General features: G+C 47.0%; 1 protein-coding gene across 1 annotated transcript in view; it reads right to left on the bottom strand.

The window, feature by feature from the left end:
- Positions 1–4280, bottom strand: part of LOC141265765 (chloride channel protein D-like) — a 345172-nt gene extending 340892 nt beyond the window's left edge. The window contains exon 1 of the mRNA XM_073679279.1: positions 4143–4280. Within this exon, the coding sequence (XP_073535380.1) occupies positions 4143–4152 (10 nt within the window). The 5' untranslated portion in view covers positions 4153–4280. The remainder of the gene's footprint in view (positions 1–4142) is intronic.
- Positions 4281–16292: the final 12012 nt, after the last annotated feature.

Below are 16292 nucleotides of genomic sequence, written 5' to 3'. Positions count from 1 at the left end.
CTCCTACCCTGTAAATAGTTGGCATCTCTTTAGGTGCTCCTTATTGGTTTTATGTAAAACCGCGGTTATTTCTACCTCAGACCTCAGAAGAAAAACCTGTCTGGAGTGGCTCTCCTGGAGGTCCAACTCGGGATCTTCATGCCCTGCAGCCACTCCAGGGCCTACGTTGGGGGTTTGGGACAGGTCCCTCGTGCTTCTGAACTGCCTTTTAGTCCTTGCACTTTAACCCGTCTGTCTGTGCATAAATGTCTCTGGATGATTATTGTACTTTTATATTTTTTATATCTTTGTACTTTTATATTCTATACTGTTGGAAACGTTAAAGAAGAAGTGCCTCCCATAATGGGAAGATTGTTTACTGTTATGCATTAAAAAAAAACTGTACCAGGTATTGCTCTTTTGCAGCCCACGGACGTGCTGTGTTTCACCAGGGGGGAATGTGGCGCCCCTGAGGGTTCGACCGCCACAGGGATGCTGCACCTCTTTAATGAAGTGTAGTGTTCCTCCTTTGAGGTAAGAACAGTGCGATGGTGAGGACCCTACCTCCACATCCAACACCACACTTCTCCCACCAGAGGGGGCTAGTAGGCACTAGGTGCTGCCCCTACTGGAAGTTGGGAGACTGAGGAACCAAGATATAGGGGAACCAACTAGTGAGTGAGGGTGGAGGACTCACATTTTAGTGACACTTTAAATTTGATATTTAATACACAGCCATCTTGGTTCTGGGTCTTTTGATCGTGATCTCCCTCCCTGAGCTGGATCCTGTGTGGACCTGCAGAGGATGGAGACACGGCCCTTGTACCCTGGCCTTGGGTCGAGGGGCAGGTTGCAGATAATGTATGTCTCAGCCCGGTCAAGGACCATGACCAAGAAGGCCCGGAGCTTAGGAGTGTAGCTCCGCCGCAAATAGATCCCGGGGGGATGCAGACGGAGCGGTATACGCCACCTGTCCTTTCTATCTGATCTATTCAGAGGGATTCCGGCTGCAAGAGGGGTACCGGCCCCCGACACCTGACCTTGCTCCTCTACGTCCTGGTCAGGAAAGCCCGGAAGGCCCTGAGCATCCCACTGGGTAATGGAAGGAGCGGAGCTGCCACCCGTACCCTTTTTCTGAGTGAAGTTCAGAGGGAGACCCGGCCTATCTACGCACACACAGACAGGAAAGGACCAGGTCTGAAGTCTAGGAACACTCTGGTGCGGGGTCCTGATTGAACACTGGACTTACTCGGAGGTTGCCGGACCGTCCCGTCCCCCCCCCCCCCCCCGTCTCTGGTGACCGCAGAACTCCGCAAGGAGCAGGGAGAAGCCTTTCCACTGCAATCTCCACCGTGAGTAAAAACCCTGGAAGTTAACCCCTATGGCCTCCGGACTCTTTATTCTGCATTACACCGCACTACACAGCACCAGACCTCCTATACTACAACCCATTCCATCCTGTCTCTCTGCCCTGAGGCCCTGCTCCGCTTGTGGGGAGTAGTAACAACGATGGCTGCTATAACATCCTGCCTCAGCGGACTGCAGCAGCGCTGGTGGCCTTAGTAGAGATCAGCCACTCGTAGTAGAGATCAGCCACTCAACCCGGAAAAAGCCCGTACCATCTCTTTTTAATGTGACGGCCCTGGGCACGGAGCGGATCCGGGCCACGGCTGCACCCCATCAACAACATACGACCCGGCTCCGAGTCCCCCATCTCCCAGGGTAGGGCTTCCAGCGTCACACAGAGTCAATACGTTTTCACAGTTTTTTGTGGTAAAATTAGGTGCCTTGGCTTATACTCGGGTCGGCTTATACTCGAGTATATACTGTATATTTTAATCAACAGATCTTGGTATAAAAATAAGCTCCAAAATTTTTCTGTGCTGAGATAATCTTATAAATGTGTCCCGGCTGTGTACTGTCTAATGGCTGTGTCTCACCGTACAGAGATTATACAGACAGAATAGCATTGATCGCAGCTGATTCTTTTTGTGAGTGAAACATGTCATTGCCTGTTTTTAAACAATATTTTATCTCATAGAAAGAATCGGCTGTGATCCCCTGCTGTCCTGTCTGTATACTCTCTTTTCCTTCCTCTCCTGCCCAGGAGATGTGGTATGATCAGACCATGTCCTATAAGGTCAGACACAGCCATTACACAGTACACAGCAGGGGCACATTTATAAGATTATCTCGGGACAGGAAAAAAAAATGTAAACACATTAAATTGTGGAGTTTATTTTTATTCCAAGATCTGTTGATTAAAATGTACTTTTGTTCATGGCACAACCTCTTTAAGCAAGGAGTTTGACTCACATTACACAACTATACACTGGCACACAATTACCAAGAGTTTACAAAGAAACACCGGTTATAACTCCCCACAGTGAATGTTATTTTCATACTGATGTGTATTTGTTTAGTTCTTATGTTTCCTTGTTTCTCTGTTATTCAATGTCTCTTTATATTAATCATGTTTCTTAGTATTATCCCTTGGTATAGTATTCAAACAAAACAATTTAGTATAATCGATTCCTATGAACTGACACACCTATGATTACATATAACACAGCAACTAGTGACAAATACTCATTGCATCCAACTTTGCATCCACAGATTACAATACCAATAAGGTAATGGCCCTTTTCTTAAATATGTTGTCCAGAATTAGGATATATGTGCACATGGCGCCTTTTACAGGTGGATTCCGCCTGGAACTCACCTGAAAAAGTGCTAAAAAAATGGCAAAAAGAATGCACATATGCACAGCAATGTAAAAACGACTTGCTGTGCATATGTTCAGTGTTTTGTAACTTCTTTTTAATTCATGCCCCTAGTCTTATACTTACCAGCTGCCATCTTCATCTTTTATCGGTACCACTACTGTTGGTCTCCAGCAGTTTGTGACCTGCCGGATGGCTCCAGTGTTTGCTTGGCGATCCGGAAGTCACAACTCAATGTAAGTCTACATTGACTTACGTTGAGAACTTGTGATAGTTGCTTCTGATTTCTGGTCAGTCATAGGTTGTGGTCATAATATGGCAGCACGCGATCAGAGTGGTGCCGGGAAGAGCTGAAGACAGCGACTAGTAAGTATGAGACAATGGGCAGGGAACTTAGTTTAGTAGCAACACTCCAGTGAAACTAAAAAAATAAAGCTGGAGTGGTGCTTTAAAAAAAAAGATTCTTCAGTAAGCGCAGCAACAGCATTTTCTTGAAGCCTCTTTTGCAGGAAAAACTCAACATATATGCTAGCATCTAAAAGACACCGTGTGCACATACATTTAGAAAGAAAGGCCAGAAGCAGCACCAGTCTTCACTATGAGCTGCATGTGGTATTGCAGCCCAACTCAATTCAAGACCCTTTAATAACAATGTATGTGTTTCGGGATCCGGTTTTCATTAAAGTTTCACACTCGGGTCACAACTAGTCTCTTTATAAGTTTAAATTAAAAAAAAGAAAGAAAACGTATATGTCTGTCTCTCAGAGACTAGAAATTCTAAATGTATTGTACAAGTTACATGTAGGAAAGACACATATACGGATGTAGGAGACTGAGCTCGTCATTGACATCAACTCTTACTTATCATGATTCAAAAAATAGCTACCCCAAAAAGATTTATCTCTGAGTCTACATTTACATTAATACATTGGACTCCGCCAAGCGCTACATCATGGTTTCTGTTGAAATCTCAAAAATGAACTGTATTTGGATGGGAACCTTGACGCAGGAATTAATCTTGAAAGAAGCCGAGAGATTCACGATGGACACCATCTGGCCTCCGTCCTTCATCTTCAGCTTTATGGGGATTCTGACATAAACCCTGACATAGTTCTCGGAGAAGAGCACACAGTATTCATGTGAACCTACAGTAGCCTTATTTCTGTACACTGTCGTAATTTTAGAATTCCTACATTAAATAATTTAATTTTCTAACCAAAACTAGAGAAATATACATAATACATGTCAGAACGATACTTAACATGATAACAGATACTTTACATGAATTGCAAACAAATGTAGACATAGTGACACACACCAAGCCCATTCCCCATAAGTAGTAATGCAAGGGGCAATATCTCTGAAATGACTGCCTCTGTAGTAAAGGGTGGTAAACCTTGACCATATATCACATCATATATTATAGTAATAGATTGTTACCTGAAATCATGGTGCATTGGATAAATTACGATGACCCTTTTCCCTGTGTAATAATATTTTTTAGAAGTTTCTTGTGAAGGAGGAGAGGCTTGTCCAGTCTGAAAGTAACGTTGTGTAGCCCACTCTGTTATTCCATCAACAGCTTTACTGGGTAAAAAAATCTGTTTCCTTTTGTCTTGTTTATAGTCATAACAGGAGACAGACAGAAGCCTGGCACTTGTCTAAAATCCCCCTTCTCCAGCACCCTAATCCACACTACAGGGCACTACTATCTTAAAGTGCCCGTAGGATATGCATCATTGCTAGTTGTTTTTAATGCATAGATGCATCATGTATAATTTATATCAGTTCTGTGAGCATAGTTGTGAAGCTGTGGCCCTTGAAATCTGCTGAACAGTTGACGATAGACATTAGATTTTAATATTAGATTCCAAAATATTGACCACCCTTGAAATTCCTTGTGGAAAACAAGAAGAGGGGTAGCCAGGCTTCCTTAACACAGAGCAAATACATATTATCTATCCTAGTTCTGTATCTAAAAACCCTGTAGGTTATTGGTGTGCTGTGCCCTGACCACAAGCCCTGACATCCCCCTCAACTATGCCCATGTAACATGTATTTAATAGCTTGGTCTGTCTAATCTTTTATTCCCCAGAGATTAAAGGGGCTTTTCCCATGAACAAAGTTTCATTTTAATTAACAGATCTTGAAATAATAATAATTTCCACAATTGGATGAATTAAAAAAAACATGTTCCTGTGCTGAGATAATCTTATAAATGTGCCCCTGCTGTGTACTGTGTAATGGCTGTGTCTGACCGTGCAGGAACATGGTCTGATCATACCACATCTCCTGGGCAGGGTGGGGGGGAAACAAAACAGATTAGACAGACAGGACAGCACAGGATTGTAAATGATTTTATTTCTTTCAGGTAAAACATTGTATAAAACAGGCAGTGAAATGTTTTGTCTCACAAAAAAATTAATTTACGATACCATGCTGTCCTGTCTGTATACTCTCTTTTGCGTCCTCCCCTGCCCAGGAATATTTTTTTAACACATCCAATTGTGGAAATTATTATTATTCCAAGACCTATTGATTAAAATCAACTTTTGTTTGTGGGAAAAGCCCTTTAATGACATTGTTGGTGTCTAACACATGCTAGTATCGAGGCTGGAAAGTGAAACCTCCATCTACTGTAGATGATGGACTGCTTTCTGTTCTTTTTGTTGCATGTCCCCTAAGGACTAAGGTTTGCTTAGAGACTGCCCAGATTTTATGTGTACTATGTACTTCACTGTATATGTTTTGCTGCGCTGTATATATGCTCTTGTTGCAGGACCCACAGGAGAAATTATTGTGATGGTGCCCTATAGTGCCGATGTGTGACTGGCTGAAGGAATTACAGGCTTTGGGGAGAAAATCACAGAAGAAGCCTGTTGTCCTGGCTGGGTCCAGAAATGCCACCACATTAATGGGACTTGAGGGAGTTCGGATATTGAGGTTCGGTGCCAGTGACCAGAGAGCACAGTGTGCCACATGTGGATCAGGACCTGAATATCCATTCTATAACACAGAGATGCTACTGACGTGCCCCCAGGGCCGCGGGGCACTCTTTGGGAGTAATCACGGTGGCTGGCCCAGGGCGGTCAGTGCACAAAGGGGTACCACTTATTAGTGAAAAGTTCCGAGAATTTGTGACGCCACCTGTGGTGTCTGGTGAGGATCACCAGCGCTGCAACAGTCCTCTGAGGCAGATGTCAGCTAAAGATGGTGCGGCTCCCCACAGGCGGAGCGGGCCTCAGGGCAGTATAAAATAGATGAATGGTGCGCTGGGCGTTGTAGTGCGGGGGAGGAAGAATGGCGCCGGTGAAGAAACAGTCAGGGGCCATTCGATGCAGTCGTCCAAGATTTTACTTACAGTTCTTAGGCAATTCACAAGTGCACTTTACAGGTGAAGGCCTCCCTCGTCAAGCAGCATTCAGCGGACAGGGGTTCAATCCCTCCTCAAGCAGCTTAAGAATGCCTGGCGGAACCCCACTTTCTCGTATTCCTACTTTGACCGTCTTTACACCTGGTCTTTCTCTCCTCTGCTCTACGCTGCCCACTCTCAATCCCGCTCGGGTATGCTGAAGTCCTTCCTGTACGTCGGATCCGGGACCAACCTGACCCCCTGGAGATTAGAATGAAGCAACCGATCCCTCCTGACACCTGGCAGGAGCGGGGCGTACGGGTGCCGTCCTGCACGCGCCGCACCCCCTGGGATCCCTTCCTTAGAACGGAGCCTACTCCCTGCTCCCCTCCGGAGCCTCTATCCTGGGCCCTAACTTGTGGAGCAGAGCTCCTGATGAGCCTCTGCTCCCGGACTGTTCCTCTCAACGGCCCTCACTAAACTCCACTGACCACCACTCTAATGGCTTCCCTTTTATATCTACTGTATAAGTGCTTCCTGTATCTGCTTCCTCCACCCACACCCACTACTGGTTCCCCCTAACTTTGGGTTCTCCCCCACCCCAGCCAGGGTCAGGGCTCAGCAGATGCGGTCTGCATGTTGCCCCTAAAGCCGGCCTGGGGTAGTGTAGTGTAGGATGCAGGTGTTGGGGTTCCGTGCAGCACTCCCATCTTACCTGAGAGAAGGGGGACACCACACCTCGGGGTGAGGTGCAGTATCTCTGTGGTGACTGAACCCTTAGGGGTGCCACATTCCCTCATCCGGTGAAACACAGCACGTCCGCGGGCTGGAACAAAGCAAAACAAAGAATAAATGACATGCAAAAATTTTAAGATGCATCCGCATATAAGATCACAAACAGATAACATTTCTTCCCTTTATGGGAGGCACATTTTCTTTAAACGTTACTGGTTACGTTGCATTATAAAAGATTATAAGAGCACTTTTCAAATTAAACATTTTCAAGACAGTTCCTGCACCAGGGTGCAACAGTAGCAGCATGAGGGACCCGTCCGCAATCCCCAACGTAGCCTCTGGGCGTGGCTGCAGGGCATAGATGATCCAGATACTGGACCTCATCTTCCGCAACACCAAACGGGTTTTTGTTCTGAGGTAACGATTGCACTTATAAAACCAATAGGGTGCACTTTAAGAAGTGCTAAACTTTTTACAATGGAAAGTTTGTAGGGAGATCACTGTCCTCTTCCCTATTGTTTCTATACCCTTACAGGTACCTAAGGAAACAGATTATAAAACGACATAATAAACTCAGCTAACACAGCACCCGGGCGGGTGAATATACACAGTTAGATGATGCTGTCCCAGTACTAAGCCTAGTACTGGGGACCCCTCCTGGGGTATTCTTCATTTTTCCCTGACCCAGCCGAGTCACGAGGGACTTCCTGCAGCGGTGTTTTCTTGTTGACATGGTACACTTGCAGGGCATACCAGCCACGCTCACCATGATGCCGGATGAACGTGACATGATCTCCCGGATACAGGTTCCGGTCGGGATGGCCTTCCTCCAGCTCAGGCTCCACATCCCGCCGGTTGACAAAAATGTCCCTGTTAAACTCGGGACTCTGGATGAAGCCCCACCCAGCCTTGAGGTTAAACTTGACGATAAGGCCTTCCTCACGGGGGCTGGGGTTGGCTGTCTCCGCCTCGTGGATTTGTGCCTTGGCGGCCTTGTCACGGGCCTCCAGGCGCTCAGTGCGCGTCTCCCGCGTGCGTCGCTCCCTCTCTAATTGCCGGAGCTCCCACCGGAAGAATTCCTTCCTCTGCTGGGCGGCGGACTCTGTTTCATAGGAGAACCCCATCAGATCTCCCCCCCGGTTGTCCCAGCATAACTCCTCTCCACTGGGGCAGGCAACCGGGGTGCTGGTATTGGGAGGAGTGGGCACGGCTGCTGGTCTTCAAAGCGGGCGGACCAGTCGAAGACCGGCGCGCCGTAAATTCATTCCAGCGTCGGAGGCGGAGGTGGCTGGTGGGCTCCCAGTAACAGGCCCGCTGCTTCAGCGCCCGGGATTTGAGGTTCCGGAAGGGCGCCGTACGAGAGACCCTCCGGTGCAGGGCTCAAAGGCGGGGGTTCCGGGAAGGCCCTTGGTGCGGGGCTTTCGGGTTCCGCGCCCGGGGGTGGAGGTTCCGGGCTACATAATGGTTCCGACCAGAGTGCAGCAGCATATGGTGGAGGCTGGGGCAGGAGGCTCAGGAGCAGGTCGGCGCTGGCAGCGCCCGGGGCTAAGGATTCTCTCTTACCTGCTCCTGGGTTCCACTCAACCTCCTGGTTTCCTGCGAACTCCGCCGGGGCTGGTGTGCGGCTGTTGGCATCTGGTCTCACTTTCCGGCGGGCAGCTAGTTTCTCCAGCAGCTCACTTTTCCACCGGGCGACCGCTGCCTGCTGGGCTCGCTCCACCTGCTGGCTCAGCTTGAGGACCTCACTCTCGAGGAACTCCACATCCTCTGGGGACAGCTTCTATATCTTCCTCCATGGTGGAGGGGGTGGCTTGGTGCAGCGACAGGCCGGAGGCAGAGGCTTGGTTTTTGCTCCCTTCCATCACTGCTGCCGGGTGAGGTCTGGCTAGACGGGTCGAGGCGACTCCCTGTCTCCATTCCTTTTCTCCTCTTCCTCTCCTCTTTTGGGAGTGGTCCCATGGCGATTTGCTGTTGGTCACTCCCTGTGACAGCCTTCCTGCCTTGACGGACACATCTATGCGGACAGTCACAGTTGCAAGGGGCAGGGTTCGCTTTTGGCGCCACTCTGGGACCCGGCCCACGATGGGAGGTTCCATATTGCTGTCTTTGATCACGCACATAATGGCGCCCATTCTTCTGCGGCCGGCGCCACATTCAGAGCAGAAAACACTTCTTTAGGCGCACAATACCCGCAGATGGCGGGTTGGTCACGCATCCTGGTTCGTGACGCCAATTGGATGACGCACCCCCAGGGCCGCGGGGCACTCTTTGGGAGTAATCACGGTGGCTGGCCCAGGGCGGTCAGTGCACAAAGGGGTACCACTTATTAGTGAAAAGTTCCGAGAGTTGGTGACGCCACCTGTGGTGTCTGGTGAGGATCACAAGCGCTGCAACAGTCCTCTGAGGCAGATGTCAGCTAAAGATGGTGCGGCTCCCCACAGGCGGAGCGGGCCTCAGGGCAGTATAAAATAGATGAATGGTGCGCTGGGCGTTGTAGTGCGGGGGAGGAAGAATGGCGCAGGTGAAGAAACAGTCAGAGGCCGTTCGATGCAGTCGTCCAAGATTTTACTTACAGTTCTTAGGCAATTCACAAGTGCACTTTACAGGTGAAGGCCTCCCTCGTCACACTGCGTTCACCGGACAGGGGTTAAATCCCTCCTCAAGCAGCTTAGGAATGTCTGGCGGAACCCCACTTTCTCGTGTTCCTACTTTGACCGTCTTTACACCTGGTCCTTTTCTCCTCTGCTCTACACTGCCCACTCTCAATCCCGCTCGGGTATGCTGAAGTCCTTCCTGTACGTCGGATCCGGGACCAACCTGACCCCCTGGAGATTAGAATGAAGCAACCGATTCCTCCTGACACCTGGCAGGAGCGGGGCATACGGGTGCCATCCTGCACGCGCCGTACCCCCTGGGATCCCTTCCTTAGACTGGAGTCTACTCCCTGCTCCCCTCCGGGGCCTCTATCCTGGGCCCTAACTAGTGGAGCAGAGCTCCTGATGAGCCTCTGCTCCTGGACTGTTCCTCTCAACAGTCCTCACTAAACTCCATTGACCACCACTCTAATGGCTTCCCTTTTATATCTACTGTATAAGTGCTTCCTGTATCTGCTTCCTCCACCCACACCCACTACAGGTTCCCCCTAACTTTGGGTTCTCCCCCACCCCAGCCAGGGTCAGGGCTCAGCAGCTGCGCTCTGCATGTTGCCCCTCCAGCCAGCCTGGGGTAGTGTAGTGTAGGATGCAGGTGTTGGGGTTCCGTGCAGCACTCCCATCTTACCTGAGAGAAGGGAGACACCACACCTCGGGGTGAGGTGCAGTATCTCTGTGGCGACTGAACCCTCAGGGTCGCCACACTACTAACTGCAAGCGACTACTTGTCCTTCTGCGGTGAAGTGAAGAGAGACTGAAAGGTTGTGGACATGGAGTGTGGTGACCACGTGGCCTGTGGGGTGACGTTACCTGTTAGACCAATCTCAGAGTGGGAGTTTGACAGTTTTACCAACTGGGAGAGTCACAAAACGGACTGCCTGTGTGTGGCTGATAAAAGTGTGTTGTGTAAGAGATGGGCCTGTAAAAGTCCATGGCAGCTCTTGGGGTTATTTCTGTGAGTCTGCTGGGGCTGTGGGAATGATTGCCCCCTGAGAGGTACCAGTGTGGGTCAGAGGGGCAGCTTAAACCTAGGGACACTGTAGTAAGGCCGTGTAGAGAGAATCCCTTTGGGTCAAAATGGACTATAGCAGGAGTCTGTTTGCCATGTAGGTCTGAGATGTGGCCTAGAAACAGAGCTTGAAGATGGATTGGGCTGTCTGGTGTGGACTGTGGGAGGGGTGGCCTATTAAGAGCTCTAGACAGAACTGAACACTGGTCTGGGCACCTGTAAGACATGGATAAGAAAGATTTGTGAGGTAGTGCCCTTTAAGACTTACCCCAGGGAGCAGTGGCAGAGGTGCACAGTGCCTAAAACAGGACTAATGACATTTAAAGTATTGTGGCACAGAGATTCTTGTATACTGAATCTTCTGAGACACCGAGACAGCCTCAAAGAGAATGGTAAGAGTCCTAATGACCAGGGACTGGTAATGAGGAGACAATGTCCTAATCGTGACTGAATGAGATAGAAGCAAGTAAAGTAGCAGGAAAGTGAGAATGTGGGACTGTGAGGTGACACAATGGTTGTGCGGTTGCTGCAAAAGTAACAGACTTGTTCATGTGGCTTGTTCCTAATCTGTTGTATTTATTAAATTCTGTTTTATTGCCACATTTAAAGGGGTTTCCCACTTTCAGAAAACTTTCTGCCTTAAGCTACTTTAAGCATTAAGAAAAAAACAAACAGAACATTACATACCCTCCCCAAGTCCAGCGCCGGCATTCAGACGCTGTCCCGATCTTTGTTGTTTATTGTTGACGTGCTGTCAGCACTGCAGCCAATCAGTGAGCTCAACAGTTCGTGCACGTTGTTTGCTTGCAATGCTGGCATTACATTAACACAGCTGCAGCCAATCAGTGAGCTCAGCAGCTCTGCCAGTTGAGACACCACAAGCCACGCAGCCCATTCATAGGCTGCAGCGGTTTCGATGTGATATCAATGCTGCATAAAAACAATAGAGAACAGGGCAGCGGCGGAGACACAGTGCTGGACCTGTAGGGTGGGGGGTATAAATAATTCTCAGCTTCATTTTTATAACTATCGCCGCTTATAACAGAGTTTTCTGATATTGTATAATATAATATCACAACACAGTAACCAATAGGCATCTGGTGCCTATAAAGTGACAGCACCATAACATATTGTATACTGCTGCAGTGCTGTGTTCGTATAGTGACTGACTTGATTTGGTTTGCAATTGAATTCTTTTTTTTTGTTAAAGGTAAATCAACCCATACCTTCTGGTCCAAGTTACAATTGGCAAATTTGATAGGCGTATTTATTGGGCAGTAAGAGAAAGTAGTGAGAGTCATTTTATGTCTGTAGCCAGCTAGAAAGAATGAAATTAAAACTGCAATGATGGACATTACCACAAATTATATTCTATGTCATATAAGCTTTGTTTCAAAAGATTATATATATATATATATATATATATATATATATATATATATATATATATATTATCCCTTCCACGTCAAAATACTTATAATGTTGACTATGAATAAGGACATGTTCACATCACTGTAGGCTTTCCTTTTGAAAAACCTATTTTATGCTTTTTTTTCTCTCAAACCAATTTGTTCATACATCTGTAGGTTTTCAAAGGTGCTTTCATCTTGGTTAAAAATGTCCATTTCTCTCAGCTTGAGGAGTTTCTGTCAGGATGTTTTATCCCTTCGGACAGTCAATTAGAGTTTGTCTTATTTTTCTGTCCTGACAGGATCCCAGCACATCCCATAATTCTTTGCACAATGCTAATCTATAGGATGTAAAAGGATGAAGAACGTGTGTGAGCTTTGATTTCTATTTTCACATTTTTATAGGTTTTTTTTATCATGTTTCACACATAAAGACACAGTCCATTTACTAAAGCTGAGGGTACACCTAGACATTTTATTGCTTACTAAAAAAATCATTGTAGTATTGCTCTCCAATGTAATATATTAAAGGGAACCCGTCACCAGGTTTTTGCTACCTCATCTGACAGCAGCATAATGTAGGGCCAGAGACACTGATTTCAGAGATGTATCACTTGGTTTACTGGGTGCAGCAGTTTTGATAAAATCACAGTTTTCTCTGCTGCAGATCTAGCAGAGCTTGGAATGCTGAGCCCTGTATAGCCCCACCCACTCCACTGATTGGCAACTTTCTGTGTACTCTTTACATTGACAGAAAGTTATTATTCAGTGGTGGGGGTGGAGTTACATAGAGCTGTTGACTAGGAGCCACTAGACACCTAGTTGTAACGGGAGTGATGCAACCACTGTGCCGTGGTCCGAGGAGACCCTGGAGGGGCATGACTAGGTGAGCACCTGACTCTTCACTAGAGCCCCTGATGGTGGGGTTAGACTTGGCTCCTGATGAACACCAGTTGGTACTCCAGGGCAGACCTCGGACACAAGGCAGCTGACCCCCAAGGAACAGGTAGCTGGAAAGGCCCAGAAGGAGAGTACAGCTGGTACAAGCACGTGCAGGCTGGCACGACTGGTGTACAGATAGGCACAGGCAGGGGCAGGCTGGTACGGCAGATATACTGACTGGCACGGCTGATACATAGGCAGGCTGATACTGGCGGGTACGGCTGATACACAGGCAGGTTGATGCTGGTGGGCATTGCTGATATACAGGCAAGCTGATGCTGGCAGACATGGCCAATTTACAGGCAGACTGGAATACAGTTAAAAAAAGGTAAGTACAGACAGACAGGTACAAGACAACTTCTGACTGGAGGGTACTGGGGACCTGAAAACTAGCAAGCGTGCTAAGGACTAACTAACCACGTTGCTCAGGAAGCTCCCATCAGGTGGAGGTACCATAAATAATAAGTGTCTCTCAGCCATTGGCTGGGGACTAGGGACACTTTAGGATGGCACGCGCTGTCCCTTTAAGAGGGAGGGACCGCGCACCCTAAGCACAGAGCCCAGGGATCTCCTGCTGATAAAACACTGGTTATATTGAAACAAAAGCACACAGCCTAGTAAGTAAGACATCACTGGAATCAGTGTCTCAGCCCCTATATCATGCTGCTGTCAGATTACATAGTAAAAACCTTGAAAGTACCTTTAAGTGCCTTGAAAAAGTTTTCAAAATTGCTCCAGTCTGGCTTGTAGTTGGTGATTTATTTTTTTAATTGCTACATCGAGCATCAGGGTGCCCGGGCGCCATGCTCGAGGCACTGGCCCACATGTTTCACGGCTGTTGGACAGCCAATAAACATGCTGGGATTGCCCGCCATACACAGTATTGCTGTAGCCATGTTAGCTACTGATATTACTGTGATTAGCCAGCCACATCTCGTCACCGGGTCTTATAGAACAGGGTTCCCCAACTCCAGTCCTCAAGGCCCACCAACAGGTCATGTTTTCAGGATTTCCTTAGTATTGCACAGGTGATGGAATTATTGCCTGTGCAGGTGATGCAATTATCACCTGTGTAATACTAAGGAAATCCTGAAAACATGACCTGTTGGTGGGCCTTGAGGACTGGAGTTGGGGAACCCTGTTATAGAATACCCAGTGACGCGATGCTCAGCACACTGTCCTCTGGAAGCCGTTCAGGGAGAGTTGTTATATGAGGGAGAGTTTAGATTAATGTCCGCCCCCACCTAAATATTATAAAGCTGCACCCTTCATTGCCTTTCATGTGGCACTAAAGGGTGTTTTTATCCTTTTTTTAAAACTATTAAATAAATAATGAATTTTAAAAAATGACATGGCGTCTCCCCTATTTTTAATAAATAGCCAAGGGAAAGCAGGGAGCTGAGGGCTGATATTATCAGGCTGTGAAGGACCATGGATATTGGCCCCATCCTAGCCTAAAAATACAAGCCCGCAGTAGCCCTGAAATTGGCGCATCACATTAGATGTTACAATTCTGGCGCTTTGCCTCAACTCTTCCCGACTGCCCTGGTGTATTGGCAATCGGGGTAATATTTTTGGGGGTTAATGTTAGCTGAGTAGTGTCAGTTGGCATCAAGCCCAGGGGTTAGTAATGGAGAGGCATCTATCAGACACCCCCATTAACACTCGCGAAACCTGGGGAGAGCAGTGATGACGTCAGTTACTGACATTACTGCTCTCAGAGTCCTTCTGTGAACAGCTGTACTTTACTGCACCGAAGCCGGATGCAAGAAACAATGACTACATCGGAGGAGCTTTGTGGGAACTTTTTTTAATAAATTGGTGAATGAGGAATAGTGTGGGAGTCTTTATTCAAATAAAGTATTTTTTTCTGTGTGTGTTTTTTTTTTTAATTACTGGGTTAGTAATGGGGGTGTCTAATAGACACCTCTCCATTACTGACCCCTGAGTTTGATGCCAGCTGACATTATACAGCTGACATCAACTCCAAAAAATATTACCCCGATTCCCAGTGCATCAAGGCAATCGGAAGAGCCGGGCAAAGTACCAGAATTGGCACATCTAATGTGATGCACCAATTCTGCGATAGCTGTGGGCTGGTATTTTTAGGTTGGGAAGGGCAAAATAACCATGGACCTTCCCAAACTGATAATATTAGCCCCCAGCTTTCTGCTTTACCTTGGCTGGTTATCAAAAATGGGGGGACCTCACGTCATTTTTTAAAATTATCTATTTATTTAGTTTCCAGCAGCAACTTGGCAATCAGAGATGCATCCGGGCATCTTCCCAATGCTGTTCTTATTCCATTTGAGCACTGCTTCCATCCATTTCAGCGATTTTTTTCCTGCGTCCCCAGCCCTCCTGTTAGGGTCTTTCAGAAAAATGCTTGAGTTTCCCATTAACTTCCATTATACTCATTATTTGAGTCGAGCCCGTCAGACCGGCTCGATTTGAGTACCAAGCACTCGTGCATTTTAGTGCTCGCTCATTACTAGCTTGGATCTCTGAGCCACTTTTTTCCTTTCTCCATAGAGTAATATAAAAAATAATTTGGAAATCTTAGGAAATCACTTGTTAAAGGGTTATTCCCATAAGTTATCTACTATCGATATGCTAGGTATTAAATTGCTAATAAGTAGTGGCCCGACTGCTGGGGCCCCCTATTGATCCTGAGAACATGGTTCTGAACTGCCCCATCTGAATGGATCATTGGCATGGTACACACACCACTCCCATTATCTATGGAACCACTGGAAAAAGCTGAGAGCTGCACACAGCTGTCTCCCGCAGTCCCATAGAAATTGAACGGAGAGATGGTGCGCATGTCCAGCAGCCACTCCATTCAGATGGAACATTTTAGAGCCCCGTTCTCAGGACCAAAGGTGGTCCCTGTGGTCGGGTCCCTACAAATCAGCCACTTATCATCTATCCAATGTGCAAGTATATTCTAGATTATTAGCAAGTGACAAGACGTCTTACAGCTGCGTCCTTGCATGTGACAGAGGACACACACAAGAATTTCACATGACATCGTGAGCTCTCGACCAACATTGACCCTAAGTTCATTTAGCCACATGTTGTATAGTGAATAACATACCCCATTCTTGGAGCTATCACATAACGCTCTTTATCTGGCAGAACAGGAAAATCAACCAGTGTTTACTGTAAATGGCATGTTTCTGAAAGTAGGTCCAGGTCCCTGGATGACTGATGTTGTCACTACCAATAACTATATAATGCTTATTGTATCCTACTAAACTGGTCTGTGCTGGCAACCTGCACCGTCTCACTTGTGTATTCACCTACTGTGGAAAAATCTGAATATATTAACTATTACTATGTGTTAATAAATTGCACATACACTATTTATTCACTGTCATAAAAAAGCTACGTGTATTTTAAGCCCTTGAGGAGAGTCTGTCACAAGCTATATAGAATCGGTATAGGAGAAATGAAGAGGTGATTAATGATAACTTTCTGTGCTATTTTAGT

The sequence above is a fragment of the Phyllobates terribilis genome, unplaced genomic scaffold (assembly GCF_046119375.1).
Source record: "Phyllobates terribilis strain yellow unplaced genomic scaffold, ASM4611937v1 Scaffold_4__5_contigs__length_816908805, whole genome shotgun sequence".
NCBI lineage: Eukaryota > Metazoa > Chordata > Amphibia > Anura > Dendrobatidae > Phyllobates > Phyllobates terribilis.
The sequence above is the reverse complement of the archived record's forward strand: the minus strand, read 5'-3'. Positions and strand labels throughout refer to the sequence as shown.